The sequence below is a fragment of the Pan paniscus genome, chromosome 23 (assembly GCF_029289425.2).
Source record: "Pan paniscus chromosome 23, NHGRI_mPanPan1-v2.0_pri, whole genome shotgun sequence".
In the NCBI taxonomy this organism is placed as follows: Eukaryota; Metazoa; Chordata; class Mammalia; order Primates; family Hominidae; genus Pan; species Pan paniscus.
Window position 1 is genome coordinate 30,494,563 of NC_085927.1, and position 23,892 is coordinate 30,518,454.

The following is a 23,892-nucleotide window of genomic DNA, read 5'->3' on the forward strand; positions in this document are numbered from 1 at the left end:
AGAGTGCCAGTGCTCTTTCAGTGAGGGGATGACTGACGGTCACAGGTGCTGTGTGTGCAGGTGTCTAACTGTAACCCCCACAGCCTGGCAGATGAGGAAGACAAGGGTTGGAAGAGTTCTGAAACCTGTCCAAGATGCTGAAGTAGTGGTGCTGGGTTCAAGTGCAGGTTGGCTGGACTCCAGGGACCACACAAGGAGTCCTGTCACAGGCTTCTGACCCCATGAGACCAATACCAGTAAGAAGAGTGGTAAAAGGGAGTAGGGACGGAAGGGGAACGTCACTGCCCTGTGTAGGCATGCCTGTGGGTTATCTCACAGAGTCTCCTTACCCTCAATCCCTAGGGGGCTGGCACTGTTACCCCTCCTTTTTACAGCTGCAGAAGCAATTTCAGCTCACAGAAGGGAAGGCCTCTGCCTGAGGCCTGAATCCACACCCAGGCAGGGGGACCCTGCAGCCCTGCTTTCCCCTGCTCCCTTCCTGACTTCCCACACTGGGCTCTGCCTCCTTACTCTGCTGAGAGCAGATGGTGCAGGGGCTGGGTGAATTGCCCCAAGCCATCCTCTCGGCTTCCTGGTGAACCCTGATGCTGCGGATGGCCCACTCCTTCAATTCATTCTCCAATCTGCTTCACCCCTCTTCTTTTCTGTCATTCTCCAAACTGCTTCACCACTCTTCTTTTCTGTCATTCTCCAAACTGCTTCACCACTCTTCTTTTCTGTCATTCTCCAAACTGCTTCACCACTCTTCTTTTCTGTCATTCTCCAATTTGCTTCACCCCTCTTCTTTTCTGTCATTCTCCAAACTGCTTCACCACTCTTCTTTTCTGTCATTCTCCAACCTGCTTCACCACTCTTCTTTTCTGGTGCCTGTCCTATATTTCTCATCTTGCTGCAGCTTCCTTTTGGCTCTTCTCATTTCTAAATGTAATAATCTCAAAAAACCCTTTTAGTCCTTTGCCATGTCTGTCCCATACCCAGAAAGGCAGTGGTCACTTCTGCTCACCCAGCGCCCTCTCTGCTACAGCCGGTGTGGAGTCCTCCACACTCTTGAGCATCCAGACACCTCCGTTTCAATGCCTTTTGTTCATGTACACCCACTCAGAAGCTCTCAGATCCCCTCTTACAGAAACTAGCCCATCTGTTACTCAAAGCAGGAGAGTACTCATTCAGAACACAGGCTCTGAGCCAGGCTGCCTGGTTTGAATCCTGGCTCTGCCATCTAGTAGCTATGAAACTCTAGTAGCAGGTTCTGTGCCTCAGTATCCTCATCTGTAAAATGGGGAGACTAGTAGCACTTACCTTGAGGGACTGCTGTGAGGATTAATCAAATTAATGTCTAGAAAGCATTTATTTATTTATTTATTTATTCATTTATTTTATTTTTTTGAGACGGAGTCTCGCTCTGTTGCCCAGGCTGGAGTGCAACGGCACAATCCTGGCTCACTGCAACCTCCGCCTCCTGGGTTCAAGCAATTCTCCTGCCTAAGCCTCCCCAGTAGCTGGGGACTACAGGCACGTGCCACCACGCTTGGCTAATTTTTGTATTTTTAGCAGAGATGAGGTTTCACCATGTTGGACAGGCTGGTCTCGAACTCCTGACCTCAGGTGATCTGCCCACCTTGGCCTCCCAAAGTGTTGGGATTACAGGTGTAAGCCACCATGCCTGGTCTGGAAAGCATTTAGTTCACTGCTTGGTTTTAGCAAGAACTAGGAAAGGTTGTCACATTATTCTCAATCTAAGAGAGTACGTAAGCCAGGCCTTCTTAACTGGGGAGCCTTGGGTAGATTGCTTCCATTTAACTTCCTGAGGTTACATGCAAAATCTTGAGAATAATATGGATTTCCACGGACAGAGAGTGCGCAGTTTTCGAAAAGGTTCTCTGTGACCTAAAACATGTTAATCCACACACACCTGGTTTTGCAGGCACTGAGAAAATAAGTAAACCTTCCAAGGCCACAAAAGTGACTGGTGACACAAGTAAACTTGCTCTCAGTGAAATACATGAATGTTTTTCCAGAAGGAGGTGCATCTTATTAAATCACTATTATATGACAGTGGAACAACTAAGTCTCTAAGCATTAGATACCATTCAAAACGTTTAACTAACAAGCTAAATAACAACTGAAGTAATTTAATCAATGACATCTGAAGAAATATTATTCACAAAGTTGCGGTACAAAGATCACCAAATCTAGCCAGGAAGGAGCCTCAGAGATTGTACGACCCAGCTTCCTAGCAACTCCCTCAAAGTCACTGAGAACAGCTGCATTAGGGCCAAAACCCAGGCTTCCTGCCCCAAATCCACTGGTACTTCCATTCAACAGAGTAATCTGAGACACTGTGTCATCAAAGGTCACAGAATATACTCTATATACAAAATAGAGTATATCTTTCTTTTAAAAAATAAAATAAGTAGGCCAGGAGTGGTGGCTCACACCTGTAATCCCAGCACTTTGGGAGGCTGAGGCAGGTGGATCACTTGAAACCAGGAGTTTGAGACCAGCCTGGTGAACATGGCAAAAACTGATTTCTACTAAAAATACAAAAATTAGCCGTGCATGGTGGTGCACACCTGTAATTCCAGCTGCTTGGAAGGCTGAGGCAGGAGAATAGCTTGAACCCAGGAGATGGAAGTTGCAGTGAGCCAAAATCACGCCACCGCACTCCAGTGCAGACAGAGTGAGACTCTGTCTCAAAAATAAAAATAAAAATAAAAAAAATTAAAACAAAACAAACACACACACACACATATACACACACACACACATACACACACACACACACAACAAAAAAAACCACCTCTGGAAATTAGCTTCTTCCAGAAGGTCCAAGGGGTAACCATAAAGTAAATGCAAGGACCCATGATCTCTGTGCTCTTTGTTGAGCAATAAAATCAAATATTTGTTTCCTCCCCCATAATATAACCATTAACTTTCACTAAAAATACACTTATTCTACTCATGTAAAAGGTCACATCAGGGGAGTATTTAAATGAGCATGTGCTAAGCTATCACAGATAACAGTTCTGCCTGTACCACCCACCCCAGCAGCCCAGAGAGGCGCAGGCTCACACACGATCCCACATGTAGGACCAGGAGTCCAACCTGGAACCCTGTGACCCTCAAATTTGTGTAATTTCAACCAACCTCACCACTCACTGCTTCCCTAAAGTGCAAAGTGCCCGACAGATTTCCACTATGCATATATTAAGCTCTAAATGACAACTGCTCAACATATTTGAAAGTCCACAAGAATACAGGTCATCAAGTTCTAATGGTCAAAGATCCTGGAACTCACTGATTTTAGTGTTGCCCTAAGCATCCTCCCTATCTGCCTAAAACTTGCTCTCCTGCAGAGCCTGCTGCCAACAGAGTGCCTTGGGCTTCATGCCCCTTACTTTTCCCTCCAGGCCACATAAAAGGCCCACATACAACAGCACTTTAAACACACAAGCATACACTACTCAACATTAACTACACAGTGGGAAAATTTCTGTTTTGAAAAATCAACCAATGGGGCCAGGCATGGTGGTTCACGCCTGTAATCCCAGCACTAAGGGAGGCTGAAGTGGGGCAGATCACTTGAGCTCAGAAGTTCGAGACAAGTCTGGGCAACATGGCAAAACCCTATCTCAACAAAAAAATAGAAAAAGTAGCTGAGAATGGTGATGTGCACCTGTAGTCCCAGCTACTTGGAAGGCTGAGGTGGGAAGACTGCTTGAGCTCCAGAGGTCCAGGCTGCAGTGGGCTGATACTGTGCCACTGCACTCCAATCTAGGTGCCAGAATGAGACCCTGTCTCAAAAACAATAAAAATAAAAATAAATCAACCAATGGGGGTGTCCATGAAAAATACCATGGCAGGCCGGGCGCGGCAGCTCATACCTGTAATCCCAGCACTTTGGGAGGCCAAGGCGGGTGGATCACTTGAGGCCAGGAGTTCGAGACCAGCCTGGCCAACATGGTGAAACCCCATCTCTACTAAAAATACAAAAATTAGCCATGCTTGGTAGGGCGTGCTTGTAATCCCAGGTACTCAGGAGACTGAGGCATGACAATTGCTTGAACCCAGGAGGTGGAGATTGCAGTTAGCCAAGGTCACACCACTGCATTCCAGCCTGGGTGACAGAGTGAGAATCTGTCTCAAAAATAAAAAATAAAATACAATATAATAAAAAATAAAAAATAAATAACATGCGACATATGACATTTTACTACTAAAGATAAATAATGGCAGACCAGTCAGTTACTATTTTTCATCTACCTCGGCCAGCCAAAACTGGACACCCTAGAAGTCCCCAGGTTGGGAATAATGATGAACACTCAGATGGTGTGAGCAGAGGAACAACTTCAATGAGACCAGGAGAGGTGCCTCTCTGCGCCTGCAATGCCACCTGTCTGCCTGACCTCCACGTCCCTAGGCTGCCCTAGCAGTTCTGCCACCAGGCCCACCCCTCTGGTGTACAAGGTGAAGGGGACACATGTAAGTGCTCAAGACTCAAACTACTATGGGGTGAGGAGGAGGGAAGGCACTGTAAGGCAGACACAAGGGATGGCCTAGAAGGTCGGTTAAATGGAAGGGAGAGAATATGGAATGAAAATAAATACTGGAACATAGGTGCTGGGCTTAGGACTTGCAGCTAGGAGTGACGAAGAAAGGGAAAAACAACTTCTACAAGTCATTTGGGAAGAAGCGGACCCAAGCTGGGACAGGACAGGATGGAAACAGGCTCTCCAACACGATGGTGCCACACAGGAGGCAGGGACTGTGCCCGCCATGCCAACAACGCCCCCTGAAGGAGACTGGGGCCATAGCTCCGAGGTCTGAGTGCCGACAAGAGGCTTCCAGGCCTGCACTTGTGGGAAGGAGCCAAGGAAGGGATGGAAGCAGGGAGCTGGCCCAGCATCAGTCACAAGGGCATGAGACACAGGATGAAAGTGGAGTCAGATTTAGGACCTGGGAGCCACCCGGCAGGGAACCAAAGCAAGTGCCCTTGTCAACTGGTTGAGGGGGTTCGGGCAGGTCATGGAGAAAGGGAGTGAAGGGTGTGCCATGGTGGACACACCTATGGGGCTGTCATGGAAAAGCTGGTGATGGCTGCAGCAGTCACATCTAGAGGCATAGGGGCCTCAACACTGCACCTTTCTAAGGAATTTACTGTGCGTCACCAGGCAACACTTAAAGCACGAACACAGTATCTGCAGTTTTTATCATTCAATTAATGAATACTCACCACAGCTATTACAGGAATGAGTACTCCCAAGTTCCCTGCACTGCTAGAAGCCTAGAAAAGAACAGAATTGTTGTCATTAACGAGTATGTGTTTGTTTTATTAAAAAAAAAACACAAGATACAACATAGGGTTATGTAAACCTGGAATGTCTTAATCTAAGAGAAATGATGAGAGATATGCAGAGAGAGGCAGAGAGATGCTCATCCAGCATAATTTTAATAGCAAAAAATGAAAACAAATGTGAAAAATAAACCATGGTTACATAAATGATTACATAAATCATGGTACTTCTGCATAATTAGATATGACACAGCTATTTAAAATACAACTTTCTGAAAAGCATTTAGTCACCATGGAAAGAGCCCACAGCACATGTCAAATGAAAAAAAAATCAAGATTTAAGACTATGCTATGATTCAATCCCAATTATGTAATAAATACATGTGCATAAAAAAGCTAGGAAGAAATCTGTCAAAGTGTTAGTAATGATTATATATCTGAGTCAAGGGATAAGTGCTTTTTACTTTACTATTTATAGGCTTCTGTATCTTTTCTAAAATAAACATATATTCTTCCCAAGTTAGGGAAATTTGGGGGGTTACTTAATAAAAGATAGACTCTCTGGCTAGACACACAAATGTAGCTAATCTTCAGTACACACTGACTAGTAAAAATTCTGGAAGCACTGGCCTAAGCCGACTTGATTTATGCTCTTAATCTATAATAACAACAGCAGCTGAAGACCTTGAGCATCCACTGCGGCCAGGCACTGTGCTGAGTGCTTCGCATGCACTAACTTCTGGGAAGATTCATGGGAGGTCTCAGTAGCTTGCCAAGGCCACACAGCACCTCAGTGGTGGGGACAGAATGCCAAGCTGTAAACATATACACCTACTATGTACTCACAAAAATTTTTTTGAAAATTTAAAAAGAACGCCAAGCTGTTTTCCCTGGGCTGGGGGCCACAAGGGTGGCCCTGCCTGGTCCCCTCTGGGAAACCGATAGCCTAAGGGATGCGTGATGATGGAGAACAACCCACAGACCTTAGTTTAATTTATAATTATAGCTCCTTGTCCTCCACAAGGTGGGGCACTGAGGTCCAATTTCCAGGGGAGAGCAGGCTCCTGAAACGCCCCTCAGACAGGTTACAGCCTCTGCTTTCTCAGGTGCTCAGCACCACCTTGTATCATCAGTACCCCACTCTTCTCCTGATGCCTAAGGTCCCGCTAGACACGCGGGACGCACTTCTCTCCTGTGCACTGAGGTGGTCCCAGCTGTGTACCCCACTGGGAGACTTGGGGAGTTAGTCAGCCACATGACTGTCGGAGGGCCCGGCATAGCAAGGCTGAATTAGGGACAAGAGTCTTAGGATCCCTGCTTGCATCGGCCACTCTCTCTTGGCTGAGACTTTCACAGGGGTACTCCTTCATGCAGTTGTCATCTCAAATGCCACTCTTCAGAGAGGCCTTCTCAACCAGCCCAATCTGAAGTGCCCCTCACCACACTGCCCTGTTTCACTCTCCCACTCAGCGCCACAGGCAGAGAGGACCCTGTCTGTCTCGTTCACTTCTGTAACACCCTCATCTAGAGCAAGGGCTGGTAAACTATGGCCCATGAACCAAATCCAACCCAACACCTGTTCTTGCAAATACAATTTTATAGGAGCACAGTCACGCCTGTTCGTTCATAGACAGGTGACCACAGAAGAGTTGAGTTGAGCAGTTACAACAGAAGCTGTATGGCCTGCAAAGCGTAAAATATTTACACTCTGGCCCTTTACAGAAAAAGTGGGCTGACACCTGACCTAGGACAGTAGCTGGCACAGAGTAGGTGAACAATAACTGTCTGGGGGAAGGGGAAGGAAGAAATGGAAGAGAGAGGAAATGACAAAACAGGGTGGAAGTACAGATATGGTTGTGGGATACAATGGGGTTTTTCTTTAAATAATCTGATCAATCTTTTATTTTTTAATTTATAGTACCCCCCACTTTTTCTTTTTTTTCCTTTTTGCCTTTATTAAATGCCTAAACACGCCTCAGTACCAAGTGTTATCAACACCAACTCATATTCCTTTCCTTATTTAAAAAAAAAAACTAACTTTCTAGCTCATTACAAACACCCCCTTCCCCTTTCTCTCCACTTTCTTTTACATACCCACCCTATCTAAAAAAATCAAATGTTTAGCCAACCAAAATTAGTTTAAATTATATGACCCAACCCCAGCCAATAAAAAAAATACAAAAACAAAACTTGAGTCAAAAATAAAAATTCTCATGCCCTTTATTCAAATATGCTCTTATAACAGCTAGCCCAAAAGACACCCCTCTATGCAAAAATAAAATTGCTTTACTAAAAATCTTCTGTTCAAATATTCAATTTCCTTAAAATTTTAAGGGTTATTCCTAACATGGTAGAGCGACTAGTGCCCACGTGACATGCTACTGGGGAGTCACGAAGGAAGAGGCCTCACCTGCCTCGGCCCCACCATGAATGTATTTGGGGATTCAAGACATGACGTTTATCTCAGTAGACCTGTCTTCCTTGGGAGGCCTGAGATTAGGTGAAATCTGGCCCTTCTCATGTTGCCACCGTGTTCTGATGATGGGCCCTTAAAGTCCTCCTAGGCCCAGCTACCACCGCTGGGCTTCATGATAAAGGCAAGGACAGAGAGAGGTGCCCGTGGGGAGCTGAGGCTAGACTGTTGTCATGTCACCACCCTAGGATGGGTCGGGCAGCTATTATGAGCTGGATATAACCCAGTGAGAAAACTGCCCTCTCCCCTGATCCCCACCAGCATCCTTGAGAAAGAACTCCACCCCTTCTTACTTGCATTCCAGGCACATTTAAATCATTCACAAAGAAAGTGCCATATTCCAACCAAGATGGTGCCTGAAGACTAAGCCTTGGCCAGCAGGGATAGGACACTGATGGGGAAGGCATAGCCATCCTCCTTCCTACCTTCAGGGCAGGGCCCTTCTCGCTTGCCCTCTCGCTGGCTCGCTTCCCCTCCAGCCCCAGCTGCACAAACAACTCCAGCAGGTTCATGAGCAGCTCATCCACCAGGTGTTCGTCTTGGATGTTGGCCGCGATGTTGGCCAGGGCATTAATCACTGCCAGGGAGCAATGCCTGAAGAAGAAGGAGTGAAATAACAGCCACTGCCAGGCCCTCAACCGTCCCCAAGGGACGGCACTGCAGGGGTGAGGCGAGCTGAGCGGGCCAGGCCCAGCCTGCCTTACCACACTCCTCCCAGTGTCTGTAAACCAAAGAACTCTCAAGTGGAGAAGAACATGTCATCTTCGTGAAAAACAACCTGTAGCAGAAAGCCAACTGATGCAGAAATGACTGCAATCCTCTCTCCTGAAATGTAGTAAGGACCTCCAGGAGACTAAGTTCTAGGCATCTGCAACACTGGGTACCTGTGAGGGTCTCAGGACACTTCCCTCAGGGCTGAAAATGAAAGGGCCCATGCCCAGGCATTCCAGGTTGGATCTTGCTTCCCCCCTACAAATCACAAAGAGCCTTAATGCATCATTTACCACCCACAGAACTTTCACCTCATGACCAGCTTCTCCCTAACGCTGCCTCCACCTTGGAGCTGATGTCAGTATTTTTTCACATCCAATGCTCAGCAAGTGTTCCGGGGTCCTGCCTCAGGATCTTGGCTGGCCCAATGTAAACCCTGGATGTGAAGCTGACATTGCCCCTTTGGCCAGAAACCTGAAACCACTGAGGCCAACCAGGCTTCTGTGGCCCTGGAGACTGCCAGACTCCGTCACGTCCAAGCGGCACGACCCTGGGTAAGTCTCTTTAAGTCTTTGAGCCTCAGTTTCTTCCTAAGTAAAACAAGGATGATAATTTCTCTTCGTAGGATCACGGGAAGAGTGAAACACCACGTGAAGCACTAAGCATGTCGTCTGCTCCACTAAGAAATCCCAGAGCAACGGCAGCCACGGCAAAAGGCACTGCAGTTAAGTAATACCTGGTAGGTCAAGGGCAAACAAAGGGCAGTAAATGCTTACACTGGTGAGGAAGATGACAAATCATTTTTGGTGGCAATATGAGAAAAGGCTTTATGGAAGGAGAGGCAAGCTGAGCCAGAACTGAAGAACTGGAAGGATGAAGACTGGCAGGTGCTACAGACACAGGGTAAGGCATGGCAGAACACCTAGGAGGGGTGGGAGCAAAGGAAACCGAGGAGGCAGCTGGCGAGGCAGCTGGGGACACTCCTGGAGAAAGGGCCCAGCAGTCACATAGGCGCAAGGAAGCAATGTGTTGGCCTGTGTGCAGGTTCCATGGCAGAGAATGGGACAGAGGAAGGAAGGAAAGGAGAGCCTGACCCCATCCCCAATCCAGTCTTCAGGCTGTTCTAGTAGCCTGGGCTCATGACGGTGGCAGCAAGAAGGCAATGAAGTAGTATCGATGTGAGAGACAGCTCTATTGATTGGGAGCTTTCACGTATGCAATCTCATTCCCAACTGCAGGCAGGTTCTCATTTGGCAGATGAGGAAACTGAGGCACAGAGGTTCAGCATTTTCTGAGGTCATGCAGCTACATGGCATGGCTCCACAGCTGCACTCCCACCCACTAAACTGACGTGGAGAGAATCTCAGAGGAAGGCCTGGACTTCACCGTCAGAAGGGAGGAGCCCGGAGGTCAAGAAGAGTAACGCCTGCAAAGGGGCTCTCTTCTTCCCTCCCCACCCTCCTGTCCTCATCTGACTTCACCTCTCCCCTTCCCTCTCTTCCAAACACGGATGAACATGTCCCTGTCCTCAAGGCACTCCTAGAGGAGGGTAAGGAATAGCCAAGAAGCATCTCTCAATCTGTCAGGGAAAACTGGTCAGACTTTATACAAGTATCAAATGTTCAAGGACATTTAACGCCTACTTCCTTGGACCCAAAATCCTACTTCTCTGAATCTAACCCACAGAAAGCATCAAAGATGCTCAGAGATATGTAGCTGTTAGGCTGTCAATGCTGCATTTATTAGTGGGAAAACTGGAAAACACCCTAACATCCAAGCTAGAGACTGGCTGGTTAAATCTTGGTTCTACTATAGGATGGGACGCTCCACAACCTCTAAAGGCAACCTGCGCAGGATCATTCATGGTGTGGCTGATGTGCTGCCCCATAAAAAAGCAGGTCAGCTGCATGTGCAGCATGGGCCCGATCAGAAGGAGAGGAAGGAGCTGAAACCTCGTGCGCTGAGATGCTCAGTGGTCACCTCCAGGTGGGGGCCACATTGGGTTTTCACTTCCCCCCTTATGTGTGCACTGATCTGTAGCATATAGTTTTCTTGCAAGAAGAGTTTATTTAAGAGAAAAATTCACAAACCTCACATTTTTAAAGTAAGTTAAATACTGTCATGATAAAAAAGTGACAATGAGGTCCAGTTACCTATAGCCGTGGTCCTTGTAATCTTTGGTGGCTGAGTATACAACGGAGCTGGCCTTCACACTGATCTGCTGGAAGAGGTTCCACACTTCCTGATAGATGTATTGCTGGGAGAGAGCAAGATGCACTGTCACCATGCAGGATGAAGTTCTGGAATCCTGGGGCACAACAGCCCAAAGACTATCAGCCCAAAAATCATCCATTTCTAAAGCTTTAATCAAACCTCAAATTAAAAGCTAAAAGGGACATGGCTTAGATTCAAATCTTCCGTTATAATACACTGACAAGAAATTAAACCTCTTCTTCCCCACACTCACAGCACCTTACACTATTCTTACTACTCCGTGTTAAAACCGTTGTCAGCATTTAGCTCATCTGCAAGGTATATTTAATCTGTATTTGTACATCCCTTATAGTCAAGAGTTTAACGTAGCTTGCATAGGGTTAGTGGTGTTCTGGCTCTGGCCTCCCTTACATTTCCGGTGATAACCAGGCAGCCCAGCTGGTCAATAATCAGCACATCGAGGGGGGAGGGTGGCTGGCAGAATTTCTGCTGCAGGATCTGCAGAATGGGCTCCATGACCTTTGGGGTGTCCCTCAAGGCCACCGCAATGTGTCCCAAGGCTCGGATTGTGTGGTCGGGAATCAAGTGAGCGTCCCTACAGAAGGAAGAACAGAAGCGCCCTAGCAACAGTCCTCCAGCATGCAGTAGTGAAACAGTACCCAGAGACTACGATCTAGACCTTAATTTCATAACAGTCTTGATGCAGTGTTCATCTTAAACTGACAGCCCAGGATTTTAACCACGGGCAGAAACATAAGCCCCAGGCACTAGTCTGGATGACAAAGATCTTTCTTGACTTCCACACAGTGGTCCAGGAAGTACAATCCAAGGTGGGCTTCACCTTAAATCTTGTGACAACCCTGATACATGCCTATGCTCTGAGACAAGGAGATAAGGACAGAGGCATGCATACGCACAATGCCAGGTGCCCCACACGAGCCTGCTGAGAACAATGGGCTGCCTCTGAGAGACAGGAATAGGGGCATACTTGTCGCTCTCCTGAGAGATGTAGAGCCGGTTGGACAGGCTGGCCAAGAACGCCTCCACAATCACTGGGTCCACCGTCAATCCAGCCTTCAGGCACCTGAGGAGCAAGAAAACCCATGTGGCACTGAGGCATCAAAACAAGATAGGTTTTTGTTTTTTAATTTTTCCTTCCTTAGGCCTACAAAGTTTAAAGAACTGCTCTGAATTTTCTTCCCCCCAAATTGGAGGTCATAACACAGAATGAATTCAAAGAATTACTCCAGATTTTGCCCACTTGATAAATGTCTCAGTCGGAAACAATAATTTCATTATTTTGCCCAGAACAGTTTCCTTTGGAATATCATGCTCACCCTAATTCCAATTTCAATCCCTTGTACTGTTTCTTAAGGTCACAGTGACTGATTCCAAAGACAAATGGTCCCAAGATAGCAGAGGAAACATCAAAATTATATACCAAGGTTTTCATGGTAAGGAGAAACATTTACGTTATAGAGAAAAGGGGAAAAATTTAAAGCCCCTAAAAACATAAAATCTTGTAAGATGTCCTAGCTCTCCACATCTGTTTGGCTCCTGGGCCAGAGTTTGGAGAACAGTTTGAGTCTGACAGACAAGCTGCCATCTTGATTTAGCTTCTAAGGGCGAGGAACCAGAATCCAGGGAAAGAAATATTTGCATGGAAATCAGACTGTATGTAGCTCTCAAGTTGGAAGAACAAGAGTCCACAGTGCAGGAGTCTGGGCAGCAAGGGGCACCTAATCATATTTAAAAACCTCACATTTATATTAAACATTCCACAGAAAACAAGGTAAAGAAAATATGATGATACGTTACTCTGGATGTTGAGCTAATGGATAATCCTTCTCTTTTTACTTTTCTATACATTACAATTTTTCTCTAGTAAGAATTTCTTAGCCAGGCACAGTGGCTCACACCTGTAATCCCAGCACTTTGGGAGGCAGAGGTGGGCGGATCACAAGGTCAGGAGATCAAGATCATCTTGGCTAACATGGTGAAACCCCATCTCTACTAAAAAAAAAAAAATACAAAAAAATTAGCTGGGCATGGTGGCGGGCACCTGTAGTCCCAGCTACTCCAGAGGCTGAGGCAGGAGAATGGCGTGAACCCAGGAGGCGGAGCTTGCAGTGAGCCGAGATCGCGCCACTGCACTCCAGCCTGGGCGACAAAGCAAGACTCTGTCTCAAAAAAAAAAAAAAAAAAAGGAAGAATTTTTTTTTTTTTTTTTTTTGAGACGGAGTTTTGCTGTTGTTGCCCAGGCTGGAGTGCAATGGTACAATCTCGGCTCACCATAACCTCCGCCTCCCGGGTTCAAGTGATTCTCCTGCCTCAGCCTCCCGAGTAGCTGGGATTAGAGGCACGTGCCACCACGCCTGGCTAATTTTTTGTATTTGTAGTAGAGACAGGGTTTCACCATATTGGCCAGGCTGGTCTCGAACTCCTGACCTCATGATCCACCTGCCTCGGCCTCCCAAGTAGCTGGGATTACAGGCTTGAGCCACCACACCAGGCCTCTTATTATGTTTATGATCAGGAAAAGAAAAGAAGTAACAAGAAATAATTCCTCTTTATAGATCAAGTGTAGGTTTAAAATAATCAGAAACAAGCTTTAAAAAAGTATAAATGCAGCCAGGCACGGTGGCTCACGCTTGTAATCCCAGCACTTTGGGAGGCTGAGGCAGGCGGATCACGAGGTCACAAGTTTGAGACCAGTCTGGCCAACATAGTGAAATGCCATCTCTACTAAAAATATAAAAAATTAGCCAAGAATGGTGGTGTGTGCCTGTAATCCCAGCTACCTGGGAGGCTGAGGCAGGAGAATTGCATGAACCCAGGAGGCAGAGGTTGCTGTGAGCTGAGATTGCGCCATTGCACTCCCACCCCAGGCAACAGTGCAAGACTGTATTAAAAAAAATGTATAAATGGGGTGGGTGCAGTGGCTCACACCTGTAATCCCAGCACTTTGGGAGACCAAGGCAGGTGGATCACCTGAGGTCAGGAGTTCGAGACCAGCCTGGCCAACGTGGTGCAACCCCATCTCTACTAAAAATACAAAAATTAGCTGGGCATGGTGGTGGGCGCCTGTAATCCCAGCTACTCGGGGGAGGCTGAGGCAGGAAAATAGCTTGAACCCAGGAGGCAGAGGTAGCAGTGAGCCGAGACTGTGCCACTGCATTCCAGCCTGGGCAACAGAGCGAGACTCAATCTCAAAAAAAAAGTATAAATGTCTCTTATTTTGTAATAACCCGCTTGTCTGGAGCACTGCTGTCTACTCGCCACTTGCCCAGCTTCCCACCTGCAGATGTTGTCAATAGCGATGTCTCGGAGCTGCTCGTACATGGAGGGCTGGCTCTTCTTACCCGACATGACGTTCAGGGTTGACTCGGAATGCTCATTGGTCACACTGATTTTTATATCATTGCCAGCAACTGAAAGTAAAAAATTCAAATATATACCTAGTTAAGCCTATAATTTTCCATCACCTTCTTTGTAATTCAAAAACCAAGATAATATGCTGATCATTTATAAAAGCAAAATGATCACTCTAAAAACATCTGACCAAATATTTCAGAAAGAGAAGAGTCTAAGAGCAACAGGAAATAATATGTTTAAATCAAAAGGAAGAATATTCAAGTTAGAAAGTGATAAATACAGAAAACTACCAATTTCTCAATCAACTGTTCAAAAGTACTGATGACCAACCACCAAAGGCAGCTCTGAGGGCGACTGAGGCATGGCCCTGTGCTTGGAGTTACCTCACTAATATGTACAAAGCCTGGTGAGGGTTAGGGATGCTTGCGGGAGCAGGGGCCTTAGAGCCTGAGAGAACCCTCCCCACTACGGGGTTCAGGGAAGTCTTGTTTTTTGTTTGTTTTTGAGATAGGGTCTTGCTCTGTCACCCAGGCTGGAGTGCAGTGGCGCTATCACAGCTCACTGCATCCTCAACCTCCTGGGCTCAAGCCATCCTACAACTTCAGCCTCCTGAGTAGCTAGGACTACAGGTGAGCGCCATCACGCCTGGCTAAATCTTTAAACTGCTCTGAGTTTAAGTCTTCATCTGAAGGGGAAGATAAAAACAGCCACCTTCATGAGACTGTGGGTAAGAGGGTGATACTACATCAGAGACACTAGCACACAGCAGGTGTTTAATTAATTAATGTTAATTATTGTTTCATCATATGTGGAAACATCATAATCCATTCTCGCAGGGGTAGCAGGGACTGGGCCCCTGGCTAAGTGTTTGGGGCACACAGGATTTGCATTTCAGACTTCCACAGTGAAAGATGTCAAAAAGAAAACAGGACTTGAAGGGGCCTTTGGTGTAACAGGAATACAGGATGAGAGAAGGCCGGGGAAGAAAGGCCTGGAGCTTGGAGGGGACGCAAAGGGAAAGACAGAAGGAAAGGTGTGGCGAAGGAATGCACCCAGGTACAGTCATGAAACCTGTGTGAGGCTCACACACAGTCACAGAGCCACTTTCTCAGGGCCTGAAGGGCACACAGTCTGTTATTACCTGTGTGGTACTGACTGTGGTACTTGTAGAGCTTCACCAGAACTGGGGACGGGATGACCAGGAAGTCTCGCAAGGACGGTGTCACAGAGTGCACCACCACCGGGAACCTCTCGCACAGGCGGCCCAAACCCTGCAACACACCATCAACCTGTCACATGGCCTGTGGTATGGGACCATCTGAGTAGGCCCTGAGCAGGGAGGTGCTCAACCCTTCAGTACCCAAGTCTGACCCAAAACTTCGAAGGTCAAAGCTCCCACAGGCCACCTGCCCAGGACATAAAAAGACGGAAGCGATGGTGCTGACTCTCCTCCACCTATAGGGGACATCAACTACTATTTTTTTGTTTTGTTTTTGAGACAGGGTCTCGCTGTCGCCCAGGCTGGAGTGCAGTGGCACGATCATGGCTTACTGCAGCCTTGACTTACTGGGCTTAAGCAATCCTCCCACCTCAGCCTCCTGAGTAGCTGGGACTGTAGGCACACACCATCATCCCTAACTAATTCTAATTTTTTAAATTTTTTGTGCAGACGGAGTCTCACTATGTTGCCAAGGTTGGGCTCAAGCGATCCTCCCACCTCTGCCTCCCAAAGTATCGGGATTACAGGAGTGAGCGACCGTACCTGGCCAGGGGATATAGATTGTTAAAGTGTGCTCATCTCTTTTGGAAGCATACTAAAGAAGAAAGAGACAAAATATAATTTTTAAACAATGGCAGGTGTGGAGTCAGTGGGATTGTGACAAGGTTAAGAGTCTCGGCAGAGCAGAGCTAGCACTGTGGGTGTCAGGAGACATCCCCTTGCGTGGCCCCATGGCACATGTCCACAGTCCTTCCCCCACAGGCCTTGAGAATGGCCCCCAGCCTCACAACAACGGAGAACTGAAGCCAGCTGCACCCATATGCCACTGACAGAAAGCCCTGGCATCCTGCAGGGGGCAGCCCACACTCAGTGATGAACTGTGCACAGCACGCACTGGTTAAAGCTCCTAAAGACAGAACCGGCAGGGTCTCTGCTGCTGGTGTGCCCACCACAGCCTGAACAGCAACAGCGTGACAAGAGGGAGGCCCTACAGGTGGGATCTGAGCCTCTCTGGGTTCAGGGAGACTGACCTGCAGACAGCAGATCAGCAGGGGCAAGTGAGCAATAATGACTTTGCTGGACGTCTTGGACTGCAGCTTCTCAGATAGCTTGATGCAAAGGTTTTCTGCACCTTAATTCAAAACCAGAAGAGGAGATGAGTGATCAGCACAGGCCAGTCTTTCTAACACACTTATCCACCAAGTAAGCACTGAATTTAATAAAACCCCAGAGACATACTTTAGGCAGGGCTTATTCATACTGAGAGGTCACACAGTGTGTGACACACTCTCTCTCTTCTCCGCTGGCCCTAAGCCCCCTTGTCCCCGCAGTGTTCATTCCACAGAAAACTTCCCATTCTACTCCTCCCCCAGGAAAACACTTCACCTGAAGGCACTGAGCTTCCATGTCACCACAGAAAAGCCTAAAGAACCAGCAAGATGCAGCCGAGAGCATACACAGGCCCTGAGGCCACGGGCATCCCCATCCTCCCAGGTCCAGTGCCCTCCATGCAGGACAGGACACCAGACGTGCAGAGCACAGCAGGGGCTAATGCTCCACTCTGCACGTGCCCAGGAGGCCTACTGCAACTGCCTGTGCTGGTAACAGAGCCAAGTGTTCTAGAAGTAGTTTGGGGAAACTTGTGGCAAGAAAGCCTCTGGGTCATGCCTGGAGCTCACATGAGAGGCAAGGCAGTCTGTCTCACCCTGCTCGTCCTTCACAGCCCACACCATGAGGTCCACACAGGCAGCATTCGCCTGACAGCGCAGTTTGAGGGGGCTCAGCTCATTGTGGATCCGGTCTGCGTCATGTAGAATCTTCTGGAGCTCCCCCTGGCTCGTGTTGAACTGCTCCAGCACAAAATCATGGATCTCCTTCACAAAAGAGGTCGGGAGGTCTGTAGGAAAGAGTGTGGCATCACAGCTGGGAACAAAACTACAGTAGAACACAGGCAGTGCTAGCAGCAGCTACAGTCTTCCCCTTTTAACAAAAACCCCAGAAAAGTAGCATTTGCTACTGGCCACTGTGGGTCCTAGAATGCCCACTGGAAAGAAGTTGGATAGGAAGTGCACAGCTGTCCTCCACGTGCACACAACCTGGCAATCAGAGGAAATGATCATTTCCCAGGGACGTTACAGCCATCCTTTGTTTTAAGCAGTCAATGTACTAAAACCTGAATACATGAAACATATAAATTGGGAAGTATCGTTGCTGGAACTACTTCCACTAACAATATGAGAAACTTCTGTGATTTTTTTTTTTCTTTTAAGAAAGAGGTTGTCAGGGCCAGGCGCGGTGGCTCACGCCTGTAATCTCAGCAACTTGGGAGGCTGAGGCGGGCAGATCATGAGGTCAGGAGATCGAGACCATCCTGGCTAACACGGTGAAACCCCATCTCTAATAAAAATACAAAAAATTAGCCGGGCGTGGTGGTGGGCGCCTGTAGTGCCAGCTACTCGGGAGGCTGAGGCAGGAGAATGGCGTCAACCCGGGAGGCAGAGCTTGCAGTGAGCCAAGATCGTGCCACTGCATTCCAGCCTGGGCGACAGAGCAAGACTCCCATCTCAAAAAAAAAAAAAGAAAGAAAGAAAAAGGTTGTCAGATAAGGGCAAAAACTGGTTGCAGCCTTGAGAAGAGAATTATCTGGATCTTCAGAGCACTCACCCTGAGTTTGAGAGACTTTTCAAACTCTCATCCCCAGGGCCTGGAAAATTCAGGAGAACCACCATGATGCACGCACAAGTCAGCCCAGCCAAGGCAGCCAGCGACACACAGCAGGGGTGGTGGGGAGGGCAGGGGCAATCCCTGATGCCCCTTCTTAGGGAGTTTCAACCCTTGCCGTGGCCCAGATGACTCAGCTTCTGAGGAATGTTCAGAATCAGATTAGGAAAGTGGTTACTAAATTTTGGTATACCTTCCTGACAAAATATTATGTGCTCATCAAAACTTAAGCTTACGAAGAACACTCAACAGTGTGAGGGGAGAGCATAGGAAAAACATTTTGTAAAATGCGTAAAAGATTGTTTCCTTACTTCTGGGAAAAACAAAATTCATGAAAGAGGGACTAGAAGAAAATGCTAAATTGTTGTGTGTGCATGTTAACTATTAAGCTATTGTCTCAGGTTGGGTGCAGTGGCTAACACCTCTAATCCCAGCACTTTGGGAGGCCAAGGTGGGTGGATCATTTGAGGCCAGGAGTTCAAGACCAGCCTGGCCAACATGGTAAAACCCCATCTCTACTAAAAATACAAAAATTAGGCAGACGTGGTGGCACATGCCTGTAATCCCAGCTACTTGGGAGGCTGAGGCACGAGAGAATTGCTTGAGCCTGGGAGACAGAAGTTGCAGTGACCCCAGATCATGCCAATGCACTCCAGCCTGGGCGACAGGGAAAGACTCTGTCTGAAAAAAAAAGCTAGTACCTCTACATTAACAGATTACATGTATTACAAGTACTTCATTTTCTTTTTTTTAATGTTTTTGAGATGGAGTCTTACTCTGTCACATAGGCTGGAGTGCAGTGGCACGATCTGGGCTCACTGCAACCTCCGCCTCCCGAGTTCAAGCGATTCTCCTGCCTCAGCCTCCTGTGTAGCTGGGATTACAGGTGCATGCCACTGCGCCTGGCTAATTTCTTTTGTATTTTTAGTAGAGACAGGGTTTCACCCTGTTTGGCAAGGCTGGTCTCGAACTCCTGACCTTAAGTGATCAGCCCACCTTGTCCTCCCGAAGTGCTGGGATTACACGCATAAGCCACTGTGCCTGGCCTCTTTTTTAATTTTCTAAACTATCTAAATGGATATGTAAAACTGTATCTGTCCTTAGGACAATATAACATGCACATTTTAGATAAACACCTTAGGAAATAAACTCAGCAAAGGAGCCATCATCGATGGTACCGGGGTTGCAGGATCATGGACAGATTTTTTAAATTTGCTTTTTTCCCAAAATTTCAGTAACATGACCACTTTGCTCATATGTGTTTTTCAGTGGCCCCAGCAGAAAGTGAGTACCAGTCTGCAACCACTAGCATGCGACAGTGGCCTGGGAGCCAGTCTTGCTGTACTCACAAACACATGGGCAAACTGTCCTCACCCTTCATGTAGTACAGAGTGTCACGCAGCATCTTGAACATGGTCAGGTAGAGGGGGTCACTGAAGGAAGTGTAGTAGAGATCAGCACTGGGGTTGGCCTGCAGGGAAGGCAGACACACATGACTATAGAACAGAAACGCCCTTCTGCCCACCCTTTGCCTTCACAGCAAGGCCCAGCGGAATGGTGATTCGTGACTTAGCATTCTAAATGAAGCAACTGTTTATCATGACTCATCACTTGGACACTTTACTGTCTTCATCCTCTTAAGCATCAGACCAAGGAAAACAGGAGGCTCATGCAGTCCAGAGATGCCTGCGGGGGAGCAGCCATCTGCACCCTAGTAGGAAGAACCTCCTTGCTGTGGCTGAAGCTCACCATCTTTGGCCATCATTGGCCCAGACAGGGACATGGGAAGTGGTGAAGGAGGAAGACTGACAAAGGCCACCAGAGTAAGGGATCCACACTGTCCATCATCCCAAGGATACAAATTACAGCCAGGACACCTTCAGATACAACTTATGTTTTGTAATTAAAACTCACTTTAAATTATTCTTTAGGAATCTATTTGAAATGTAGCACTATTCTTCTTCTGAAAAAAAAAAAAAAATTCACACAAGGTCTAATGAGTTAAGAAAGATAATAGTCCAGCCCGGGCGTGGTGGCTCATGCCTGTAATCCCAGCATTTGGGGAGGCCAAGGAGGGTGGATCACCTGAGGTCGGGAGTTTGAGACCAGCCTGACCAACATGGAGAAACCCTGTCTCTACTAAAAATACAAAATTAGCTGGGCGTGGTGGTACATGACTGTAATCCCAGCTACTTGGGGGGCTGAGGCAGGAGAATTGCTTGAAACTGAAAGGCAGAGGTTGTGGTGAGCAGAGATCGCGCCATTGCACTCCAGCCTGGGCAACAAGAACAAAACTCTGTCTCAAAAAAAAAAAAAGGCCGGGTGCAGTGGCTCTCGCCTGTAATCCCAGCACTTTGGGAGGCCAAGGCAGGTGGATCAAGAGATCAGGAGTTCGAGACCAGCCTGTCCAACATGGTGACACCCTGTCTCTACTAAAAATACAAAAAATTAGCTGGGCGTGGTGGCGTGCACCTGTAATCCCAGCTACTAAGGAGGCTGAGGCAGAAGAATTGCTTTGACCTGGGAGGCAGAGCTTGCAGTGAGCCAAGATCACGCCACTGCACTCCAGCCTGGGTGACAGAGTGAGACTCCGTCTCAAAAAAAAAAAAAAAAAAAGATAACAGTCCTTAACTTCTATATACTCCTAGTTGAGCAGGGTGGAAAATTATGGTTTATCATAACTCGTTTTTTTCATTTTTTTTTTTAGAGATAGGGTCTCACTCTGTACCCCAGGCTGGAATGCAGTGGTGTGATCACAGCTCACTGCAGACTTGAACTCCTGGGCTCAAGTGATCCTCCTGCCTCAGCCTCCTGAGTAGCAGGGACTACAGGCATGTACCACCATGCCCAGCTAATATTATAATTCTTGACAAGTATAAAAGTGGTCTGCAAATATAGCAAATCTTTAAGGCGCCAGAAGTTGGCCAGAGTGGGATAGGGCATGCAGTGTGAGGTTGACAGAGGGTGAGTGAGCAGGTGGAGAGAAAAAGAATCATGTGGAGAGTGTGAGAGTCATGCCAATTCCCAGGAGGACACTGATAGGAAGAGCTGTGGTTGACAGCACTGCAATGATGGCTTTACAGACAACGTCTGGTGGTCCTCACAGGGCAGAAATGGAGAAATGAGACTGGGAGAGGTTAAAGCAGTTCAGGGCTTTGACTCTGGGAGTCCAGACAACACGAGTGTTAAACTTTGGAGCCTTGGAGACCAACCATCTTACAAGCCCACAGCCCAGCTCCATCACTCACGAGCTATGTAAATAAAGTTCCTTAGCTAAGCCTCAGTTTCCCCATATGTAAACTGGGGATTGTTGTGAGATTCAAGGAGTGAGTGAGTAAAGTTCTGGCACATAATAAGCATGTAATAATTGGTAGTGGTTATTACACTGATTATGGATACTGAGTAATATATTGCAGACTCTAGGTCAAGATTACAAGAAACTTTTTTTTTTTTTAGCTATGAAACTGTTTCTTCAAATGGATGTTTATGCTAAAGAACAAATTACAAAACAAAAAATACCAGAAACTGCCCTGGTTCAATGAGAAGGAGGGTCCCAGAGGTGGAGTGCAGGCCCACTAAGTCTCCACTTGTCTAACTGCCCAGCCCAGCTCTCACCCTGGTCCTCCTGGTCTGCCCTCAGTCACAAATGATCATACACTTATGATGGAAAACCAAAGGTCTCTGAGACCACAAGCTCAGTCTATAGTGAGTGAGTGAGAGAGCTAAAGCTCAGGCCAATGGGCAGAACGACAACCTGAAAAGGGTTGGAGACAAGGTAGGAACTGCCCAGATGCAACTTGGGGAGTTATAAGAACTCTGTTACTTAACCAAGAACCAACCCAGACCAAACCACGGCCAGCACATACATCTCACATCTGCAATAGCTCGTTGGCAGGGGTACAAAGCAGGAAGAGACATGGTCTACAGCACATGAAGGGCCCTGGTAGTTCCTTCCCTGCTTCATACCTGAGCCCCAGGTACAGTGGTATCAGGCGCTGTGTGTCTTAAAATCAGGTGAGAGAAGGAACACCAGGCTTCAATAAGGAATCTGGGTCAGGGACATACCCATGGTAATAATTAGCCTGGCAAATGACAACCTGTCTGCATCCTAACCCTCAAGAGGGGCCTGACCCAAATGTTCCCCGAGATTTTTGAGACCTCCCAGCACCAATGTAATGATTTCATAAATAATGCTGTAGGCCTTGGTTCCAAATACATTAAAGACAAGAGTTCCAGCCGGGCATGGTGGCTCACGCCTGTAATCCCAGCACTTTGGGAGGCAAAGGCAGGCAGATCACGAGGTCAGGAGATTGAGACCATCCTGGCTAACACGGTAAAACCCAGTCTCTACTAAAAAATACAAAAAAAGTTAGCTGGGCGTGGTGGAGGGTGCCTGTAGTCCCAGCTACTTAGGAGGCGGAGGTAGGAGAATGGCGTGAACCTGGGAGGCAGAGCTTGCAGTGAGCCGAGATTGCGCCACTGCACTCCAGCCTGGGCGACAGAGCGAGACTCCGTCTCAAAAAAAAAAAAAAAAAGTTCCCTAGTTACGCACCCCTTACACTTAAAAACCAGGACTTGCATACGCCTAGAAAAGTGTAGCTCTGAGCCCAGAGGAGCAGCTTTGGAAGCACCAAAGGAGTGAGGAAGATAAAAGAGTAGGAGAGACTCAGGCCAGACTCCCAGCTCCCACAGTAACTATGTGATGTGGGCACGTTAGTGAGTTCTCACTAAAACTCTATCTTCTGTCTGTGAAATGCCACCAGTCAGAGGCACCCTAAGGTGACGTATTTAAAAGAGCATGCAACGGTACCTACGACAGACCAAGCCCTCAGCGGCAGGTGGATTGTTACCACATGAACAAGGAAAGTGAAAACACTGCAAAACCCCTTCCACTCCAGCCCCCGCTCAAACTCTTCCTGCTTTCTCTATACACATGTTTAAGTCAGGCTGATCTCATGGTAATGCCCTCAGAAGCGACATACCTCCATCACACTGGCTACAATGGCATCCAAAGATTTGAGAACAGCCTCCTCAACGATCTTCTTCACCTACCAAGGAAACAGAACCTCATGAAGCAACTGACATACACAGAGACAGGAATGCTAGCTCCTTCTACCGAAAACCCATGACAAACTCACATGGTGAAAAACGTGATGTAGATAAAGGCCAATAAATACAAATTATGGCTATGTATCAAACTATATGCACAAAATGCCTTTAATTCTGAAGTCACTTGGGACTGCTTTTCTACCTTAGATAGCAATGACATAAAAACAAAGGAAAAAGGCCAAACTCCCTCAGATTTGTTGACCTGAGATTTCCGTTTCCAGGATGTGCAGACCTCAGGCCTTGCTGCCATTTCACCCACTCATGGTTAACAGGCACAGTTGTGTGACATCCTCCTGCAATCCCCTCCCAGACATCAAGGACACCCTCACAGCCAGTCCTTGGAGCTCATGGCACCTCCCTCCTTTCCGGGCCAGGTGCACTGGCTCTTCTACAACTGCTTAGGTACTCAAACTAGAGCTCATATTTTAAATTTTCAATAGAAGCAATTATTTTCACCTGTTATCTGTACAGTATTTAGTGTAGGAATGAATTGTTCTGTCAACTGCAGAACCACAAAAAAAAAAAAAAAACTGCCCACATCCACAATTGTAGTATTTGATGAAAGTCATTTCCAAAATGTATAGATAATGATAAACATGCTAGGAAAAGAAATGAAAAACCGCCTAAAAGAAAACCTAGGCCAGCCGTGGTGGCTCACGCCTGTAATCCCAGCACTTTAGGAGGCCGAGGCAGGCGGATAATGAGGTCAGGAGATGGAGACCATCCTGGCTAACAAGGTGAAACCCCGTTTCTACTAAAAATACAAAAACTTAGCCG

The 23,892-nt window shown here is 47.2% G+C and overlaps 1 protein-coding gene across 6 annotated transcripts in view; it reads right to left on the bottom strand.

Annotated features, from left to right (window-relative positions):
- PI4KA (phosphatidylinositol 4-kinase alpha) overlaps window positions 1-23,892 on the bottom strand; it is a 151,023-nt gene that overhangs the window by 80,322 nt on the left and 46,809 nt on the right. For 2 of the 6 annotated variants that reach the window (XM_034948743.4, XM_063603229.1), the window contains exons 9-19: window positions 22,989-23,054; window positions 19,381-19,477; window positions 16,991-17,182; window positions 16,317-16,417; window positions 15,208-15,337; window positions 13,990-14,122; window positions 11,680-11,775; window positions 11,103-11,286; window positions 10,631-10,734; window positions 8,192-8,360; window positions 5,234-5,284 (exon numbers count right to left, since the gene is read on the bottom strand). In XM_034948743.4, coding sequence (XP_034804634.2) covers window positions 5,234-5,284; window positions 8,192-8,360; window positions 10,631-10,734; window positions 11,103-11,286; window positions 11,680-11,775; window positions 13,990-14,122; window positions 15,208-15,337; window positions 16,317-16,417; window positions 16,991-17,182; window positions 19,381-19,477; window positions 22,989-23,054 — 1,323 coding nt within the window. Of the gene's footprint in view, window positions 1-5,233; window positions 5,285-8,191; window positions 8,361-10,630; window positions 10,786-11,102; window positions 11,287-11,679; window positions 11,776-13,989; window positions 14,123-15,207; window positions 15,338-16,316; window positions 16,418-16,990; window positions 17,183-19,380; window positions 19,478-22,988; window positions 23,055-23,892 lie in introns of all 6 variants that reach the window. The other 4 variants (XM_034948740.3, XM_034948746.3, XM_034948745.4 and 1 more) reach the window with 3 other exon arrangements.